The sequence below is a fragment of the Cyprinus carpio genome, chromosome B19 (assembly GCF_018340385.1).
Source record: "Cyprinus carpio isolate SPL01 chromosome B19, ASM1834038v1, whole genome shotgun sequence".
NCBI classification, from domain to species: domain Eukaryota; kingdom Metazoa; phylum Chordata; class Actinopteri; order Cypriniformes; family Cyprinidae; genus Cyprinus; species Cyprinus carpio.
The window spans coordinates 4,058,438-4,066,734 of NC_056615.1; the positions used below are offsets into that span (position 1 = coordinate 4,058,438).

The following is an 8,297-nucleotide window of genomic DNA, read 5'->3' on the forward strand; positions in this document are numbered from 1 at the left end:
CTCCTACTTTGTTGCCGCATTTTTGTGCAATTCAGTTTAGTGTTTGAATAATGGCAGTCTGATAATGGGAACATTGCTGAATGGTATTCTAACTTACTGCATACTGAAATGTAAACAGCATGATTTCCCTGGGGTTCATGAGGGACCTGTTTTGAATTTGTAAAAAAAAAAAAAAAAAACTTTTCATTGATTAATTATTTCATTTTAATTGTTTTTATTGTATTTTTGTATTTCACATTTTTATTAATTACTATTTTTTTTACTAATTACATGTAAAAATGTATTCTAATAAAAACAATCAAAATAAAACATTAAAAATAATGTTTATACATGTCATGAGACCATTTACTTCAAAGAACTGTGACCGTGTAAATGTGCTGTTGTATAGTTGAATAAATTACAGAAAAGTTTGGTAATCCCTGCAAACAAAGTTACAGTTTGAAAAAAAAATAATACACATTTTAATCAAATAGTAGTATACTACACACAATACCACACAGTCCAATCACTTAATTGTTATGTGGTGCTTTTATCCCTATATCTGGGCCATAGGACAGTCTGTGAAAGAAAGACCACCTTGTTTGGAGAAGATCATGTGATTCGAGTAAACACAGAGTCTGAGGCTGTACTGCCCTCCTGTGTTTTCTTTGGAGCGGTCAGCTTTATGTTAGGTTAAAATAGTTTTGTTGGCACAAATATTAAAAAAGGTCAAAAAACATGAATGTCCCGTGTGGCCTGTACAACAGGAAACAGTTGACAGTTTCCTGGAAAATGTCTGATGCAGTAATGCAGGACTGCGACCGGACTGCAGCAAACTCTCCACTGCGAACACACTGATAAACTTTATCTGAGGGAGGAACTTCCTCTTTCAGAACTGTTACTGTGGGCATTTGGGTCAGTGTACACATGTATTAGTTATAATGTGTTTTTGACAGAAAAGGTCAGTAGTTTAGTAGTGAATATCAGTTAGTTCTGAGTAACTATCATTAGTAGCAATAGTAGTATTTATGTGAAACAAAGAATTTCATGGGGATATTTCTACAAATGTTGTTTTCAATAATCAGTATAAAATCATGGTAAAGGTGTTGACTATTTAAAAAATAAGCACCTACTGACAAGAACAAAGTATACGATGAAGTGGGCGAAGAGTTCACATGATGATGTAATTCTGACAGAGTTGTTTTGTTTATGGAATTGTACATAATTTTAACAAGAAGGACTGTGGTAATGAATGTCTTAAAGGGCCAGATCATCCAAAAAAAAGAAAAAAGAAAAAAAGAAGACAATTCTGTCATTATTTACTCACAACCCAAGTTGTTCCGGATTGGAGTTTCTGTCTTCTGAAGTTATTTTGTAGAATGTGTGTAATCAACCCGCATTGACTTCCACAGTATAAAAAAGTAGCTACTATGAAAGTCAATATTTGGTAACCCTCATTTTTTCAAAATATCTTCTATGTTCAACAGAAGAAAGAAACTTGAAGATTAAAAAAAAATGATTACAGAATTTTCATTTTGAGTTAAAGTTTTATTATGTCCATATAACAGAGAATCCGTAAATGCAAACCAGGCTACTTGCAATATTTGCTAATACAGCAAAATTTGAGAACAGAACCCTCAAAGTAAACAAAGACAAAAATGAAATGTATTTTTTGTAAATAAATATGTCGTCTATTGTTATTAATAAGTGTTGTTAAACTAACTGATTAGTGATACATACGTCATAAGGGGAAACAAAAGGCCGCCAATTGAATCTTCAGCCTACTTCCTCGTGTAGAAATAAGGCGCTGTCTCTTTAAATGAGTGACTAGCGGCTGTCTGTGATGAAACAGAGACTGAAGAGCAAGAACGAGAACTGATCGCCTCCAGAACACACAAAGAGACATCATTCACGACCGACGCTATGGGCATCAAGCTGTATTACACCACCGTCACTGCATCGAGAGAGGTGAGGATAAACCTGTGGCAGTGCATGTGAAGAATGCAGAGTTAAACACAGCTGAAATGGAGGATTAGGCTTCTAGACACACCCAGCTGCTCCGTTACCATGCATCTAACGTTCGCACATTTAAACGCTGATGCAACATGGAACGCGTAGAAATGCCTTACCTGGACATTACTGTGCCACGCGAAGGTTTTAAATGATTGCAAAGCGCAGTGGTTTGTAGCGATGTTGAAGAAGGATGATGATGTGCATTGGATTGATAGCGGAAGTCATTTCTGTCTGTGTTGCATCTAATTCTTCTCTCACTAACGGTGCATCAGTGTGCCGTTATAAACTATTTGTTTTTGCGCGTGAATAAGAACGCACTCTTTCGTGGCAAATGAGCTGCACGCTACAGTTGCATTGCAGCTTTGAGTCTGTGCACATCTGTTATGAATTTAAAGAGGAAGAAAAAAATGCGTTTTGATTCACAACTGAATTTGTTGTGTTTCTATAATCACCGGGTATACAAATCACGCGAAGAGCATACAATACTGAAAGTGCACCGGATTTGTTTGCTTTTAAAATTTTACACAGAAATGTTACTAAAGTAAATTATTCTACATGGAGTGGGGTCGCCCCCTCATGGGTGCCACCATGTTAAGAACATATGACCAACCATGATGTCATGGAATTTTCTTTCATGTTGCAATTTACACTCAAATTAGTATTAATCATAATAGCAAAAAATAAGAATATAACGCTTGCAACCAATGCTTAATGCACACACACAAATAGCAAATGAAATAAAATAAGACAGCAAGCAGAGAGTTTGCAGTATTAATGGTAAATAATGTGTATTCTAGTGCGGATGCTGAAAGAATTGTTGGAAACTTGTTTAATGTATGAGATTTGCATTGAAATCCACTATTAAGCCCTAATCATCTTTTACCATTTTAATGTAGGCTAATGTTTAATGTTTAACTGTTGTATTGTTCAAGGTGTGGTTTCTGCAGATATGACCCAACTTCCTGAATCTAGCTTTGTCATATAGTGTTTCATTATTAATCATCAACTCAGCATTTTGTAGTCGAAAAACCACTGTTGAAAAACCACCTATTCATGCAATGCATGGTTTAATTTGGTACATTAAAAGACCAGATGAGAAGATTGTTTTGACTGAACTGTTTATAATGCATTTCCTGCATGGATACAAGTACGTGAACTTCCTCCATAATGTTCTCTCATGATCACTTGACTTTTCAGGAAGTCGTGTAAAGATGCATTCCAGTTTTATTGCTATTAGCCTGTACATTTTTTTTTTTTTGAACACTTCATTTCATTAGACTGTATGTTGTGTGTCTGTATGTTGTGTGTCTTTTGTAGTTTGTTCTCTTTAAGCAGTCTTTGAATCTTGAGCAAAATCTGAATAATGTTAGCGGTGACTTGACAAATGCAAATGAGACCGCAGCTCAGTTCAGTTATTTAACAAAAGAGTAGTGCTAGGAAAGAAAAGCACAGTTACTTACTGCTTGACCGTTTTCCTTGTTTCCCAGGTCAAGTCTCAGCAGGCCGAGGTGATGCGTATTCTGGAAAGTAAGAGCATCAAGTATGAGCTGATTGACATCTCGGTGGGCGGTGCTGTTCGGGATGAGATGAGGAGTAAATCTGGCAACCCCACAGCAATCCCACCTCAGATATTCAATGAAGACCAGTACTGTGGGGTTAGTTTGTTTGAACTTAAAACCTTAAAGCAATAGTTGCCTTAAAAATGAAAATTCACCCTCATGTCATTACAATCCCTCATGACTGACTTTCGTCTGTTGCACTGAGCTGTGTTTTTGAACAATATCCTTTTCAATTTTGTCCCATGTTATAAAAGTAAACGGGAACGGTCCCAAAACAAAACCATACTACCAAAAAAATTGATGGTTTGATGGTTTGTGGGACTAACAGACCAAAATTATGTCATTATTTACACAAATTATGGCTTTCAAGCAGATGTTCTGAAGCCCTCCTGCAATGATCTAAAGGACCCACTCCCAGAAAATGATTTTAAACTATCTAAACTGAACACGATTTTGAGCGAGGAGTACCCCTCGGATCTGATTTGTGCCACCTCAGATTCAAATTGACCCCCTCCTGCCTCACAAAATGCATTGATTTTAACCATTCAATGCGGACGATTGGCAGTGTATTTGGAGCATTCACTGCTAAAATCAAACGTGCTTTCGCACTTTGTTGGCGCGGAGCCAGAGACACGCTCAGTGCTTTTCATAGCCTTTATCACAACAGTTCAGTGTTTTAAACCATAGAAAATATATTTTATGTTCCAGACATTTCAGTTAATTACTAGCAAAAAATACATTTGTTAAATACACACTGACATTTGTGAGTTTGTTTAATGCACTGTTGTCTAAGGAAAGCTGCAATAATAATCCTTTCAATTAAAATCTGACCACGTGTTTTATTCATGTAGGTAACTATAAAGTTCACTCTATTCTTCTCCTAGTTTTGACTTTTATGTATTGTGGGAGAAACGGGTGAATTTGTGATTTCATCATTTATTCACCCTCATGTCATTCCAAACCTGTGTGACTTTATTTCTTCTTTAGAAGTTGGAACTTTCAAGAAGATATTTTGAAGAATGTTGGTAACCAAGAATGTTGGTTTTGGTTCCAACTGACTTCCATGGTATTAAAACAAATATGGAAGTCGATGGCTATAAGCAACTGTTTGGTTACCAACATTATTACACAAATATCTTATTTAATTCAAAGATATTCAGTAACATTTTATTTTTTTTCCCCAGATTAGTTTCAGGTCTTTATAGATATGCTGAAACTCATACTTGTGTTGTGTTTCTCTTTCTTTCAGAACTACGAGATGTTTTCTGAGGCGGTGGAGGCAGACACAGTGGAACAGTTTCTGAAGATTGCATGAGAGCCAAACCTGGTAGCAACCATCATCCTCTTCCCTTCCCTGGTCCATGTCCACATTCCCAAAGGGAGGCCTGCCTGTCCCCCTCTGCTCCGCTGGCGGCGCCTGCCTTAGATGTCTCAATGCCATGCCACATGCCAAAATCAACAGAAAAGCACACACTCGCTCTGTAACACCATATTTACCCTCAAACTGAGACCCGTTCACTCATTCATCCCTTCATGCTTTTGTTTTAAGGATCTTGTTTATTTCCTCTCTTGTGTCCTCTTTGGTTCCGACTTCTTAAATGCCACTAATTTGTCTTAATCTTGTTTGGATCAGAGCGCTTGGATGTGTAGTAATTAGGTCACCTAATCTGGGCAGCACCCTATGTTTATTCCAGACTGAACTAATGCACAGTCCAAGAAACACCAGAATCATTCTGTGTCCAGTAGTTGAATCAGATTGCCAATTTGTATAAATGCCCTTCATATATTTCCACTTTTAGTACTGATAAATCATTTAGAAATGCTTAACTCTCCATGGGCTGAAATTTATTATGTGTTGGTACCTTAAAAACACAGGCCCTAATTTGCAGCATGATGTGAACCAGCTGCATCAGATTCTGTATTAAGCACACTGCTTTGTATTGTGTGTTTTAGCAGTGTTGAAGCCACAGGTTTGCTCTCCGAGACAGATTTCCGTTAAACATTCCCAAATTCAGGGACTGAAAAACGTTCCATTGCATTTAACTGTGCCAATAAATGTCTGTACGAATGGGTTTTCCATGCAAGCATTTTCCTCTGTCCTCTTGGTACAAATCTTATTCCAAAGTCTGAAATATCTAAGAGTCTGAAAATCCATTATAAGAATGATTCCACAATGTTTTTGGTCATGTTTTACCAAAATAAGAAATCATATTTTGCATTAAAAAATATGTTTGTTTTTTTTGCATTTTGGAAATTTCTTTCATGACAGTAAACCTTTAATGTATTAGTAGTATATATAATTCTACTATTACATATAAATGCTTTAATCATTTTAATTTTACATTTAAATTGATCTGCATTGCTGTAATGATAATTGTGCTAAATTGTCATGAAGATAATTTCAAAATGCAACAAAAAAGGCATCATTTAAAAAAATATAATTTGTTAGTTTCATCTTTTGATTTTAGAGCGAAATATGACCCGGACACAACCATAAATGTAATAGCAGAATAATGAGAGAGATCTGCTTAACTGCTTAACCCAATGAGTGGGCAAAATACTCCAACACATTCCTGTTATGCCGTAGAACTTCATCTCATTTCGTTCTGGTTATGCACTAAATGTTGGTGTTTCTGTGATCAGCAATGCAAACCCTCCCTGAGCTCTTAACTAGCTCAGTACTTCAGCTGTAGCCAAATCACTCCATACGGCATAGTTCACATGTGCATGCTGTTCCATCAAGTGTCTATTGCCATCAAACTGAGCTCACTGGAGGTTGTAGCATTGACATTTCCAGCAGGTTATCCTCTAGCATGTTATGTTGATCATATTGGTACTTAATTTTTATACTGTATACTTGGCACAGTCTTACAATCTTGATGCGAGTCGTGGTCCCACGTCTAATTCATTTCATCTGGTATTGGTAATGTCTGCTGCTTCCAGTTGGTCTTGTTTGCAGTGTATGCCACTGTTGTTCTCCGCGGTCGAAGTTGAGGATGTGGGACCTGCAGGCACAGACAGCTGGCTCATGAAATGATTGTGAATCTTCCTCTGCTGTTATTGTTTGTAACAATTTCTTGTGCTCTCTCTGTGCTGTACTGCTTTGCTTTAGGACCAACGCCCTTTCTGGCCAAAATAAAAGAATGATCATTAGGGAAAGAAATGCTGTTGTCTTCCAAGAAGATGGTGACATTGTGATGTATGGGTCAAATAAAAAGTGCAAAAAAACAATTTTCAGTTCTTTTCATGTTGATGGCATATAATGTTTAGATTTATTTGCTGGGAACATGCTTTTATAAAAATTTATATATATATATATATATATATATATATATATATATATATATATATATATATATATATATATATATATATATATATATATATATATATATTTTAAATAATTAGCAACATATTCATGGTAATCAAATCAAGCGTCCCGAGTTCGAATCCCGGCTCAAGGACCTTTCCCGATCCCGCCTCTTTCTCTCTCCCACTTCACTGTTCTGTCATAATAACGGCAAAAATGCCAAAAATAAATATTAAAAACTGTTTGGTAACACCTCTTGAAGCTTGTATAATGTATTATAATTTATAAAGCTATAAATAATGTATGCTGTAATGCATTATATATTTTCATAAATAATTGTAAACAAAGTTAAAATGCATTGTTTACATTAAATGAAGTGTCTGATACCACCGCACTTTTGTTCTTACTTTGGGTATAATCTTTGGACCTGAACCTGAAGGGAGGATATATTGACACATGATCAGGGAGCTGTAGTTAATTATTCATCCCCACTATCAGCTCTTCACACACACTGACGCTGCAACATTAAGTGGCCTGAAACAGACCATAAGAATTAGATTAGATTCACTTGCCTGATAATTACACATGAATATATTTGTGGATATTAAATGTAAATTGTGAAGTCAAAATTGTTATAAAATATGAAAATGTGGCTCAAATTGAGCAAGATATTTCAATATATATTTAGCATCAGGTTGAATTCTCCAGGCTTACAATATAAAAATTGTATTGTTCCTTTTTTATTAGGCTATTTACAGTTCCTTTATACTTCCTTTATCTATCAATATGAGAAATGCATCTAGTCAGCTCATACAGTTCTGATTTATTATAGCCAGCACGACATTTCTGCTTTCTACTTCTGCTTCCTGAACATTTTTATTATTATTATTATTATTATTATTATTATTATTATTATTATTATTATTATTATTATTATTATTATTATTAATAGTTTAATTTAACATTGATCTTAAAAGTTGCATTCTTTGCTTTACTGCTTAAATTTTAAAGTCGAATCTTACAGGCTCTTTATTATTATTTTGACATTACAAAAATGGAAATTCATGTACATTTCCAGTATGTTTTGATCTAAATAACCAACCTATACTCTTTTCTGGAAGGTAGGTTGATTGGGAAATCACGTTCATTTCTATGATAACAGCGATGTCTTGCCCCCTCGTGTGGATGTGAGAAAAAAAAACACAGCCACTTTGCACCATCCACTTCAAATGAATGAAATAATTATCTAATGGCCAGTGAGAAAAGACACTAATGCATCGGCAATGTCTATGACAATAAAGCTACTTGAATCTGAATTTGGGTGAAGTTGAGAGAGGGTTGAGTGGGGGGTATTTGTATAGATGCTGAAATGTCCATTAATCCATTGCCTAGATTGAGAAGGGGCTCTTTCCAAAGGTTTTATCCAGGGCCCTGCC

At 35.6% G+C, this 8,297-nt stretch overlaps 1 protein-coding gene across 1 annotated transcript; it reads left to right on the plus strand.

Annotated features, from left to right (window-relative positions):
• The first annotated feature begins 1,790 nt into the window (after positions 1-1,790).
• On the plus strand, positions 1,791-6,782 carry LOC109093437 (SH3 domain-binding glutamic acid-rich-like protein 3). Its single transcript, XM_042745693.1, has 3 exons — positions 1,791-1,947; positions 3,480-3,647; positions 4,801-6,782. Exons 1-3 carry the CDS (start codon positions 1,903-1,905, stop codon positions 4,864-4,866), a joined length of 279 nt encoding a protein of 92 aa, XP_042601627.1. The 5' UTR covers positions 1,791-1,902; the 3' UTR covers positions 4,867-6,782.
• The last annotated feature ends 1,515 nt before the right edge of the window (positions 6,783-8,297 follow it).

Coding starts and splice junctions, on each gene's coding strand:
- LOC109093437 (XM_042745693.1), top strand. CDS start 1,903: ATGGGCATCAAGCTGTATTACACCACCGTCACTGCATCGAGAGAG. Junction 1,948..3,479: donor CCGTCACTGCATCGAGAGAG/GTGAGGATAAAC, acceptor CTTGTTTCCCAG/GTCAAGTCTCAGCAGGCCGA. Junction 3,648..4,800: donor ATGAAGACCAGTACTGTGGG/GTTAGTTTGTTT, acceptor TCTTTCTTTCAG/AACTACGAGATGTTTTCTGA.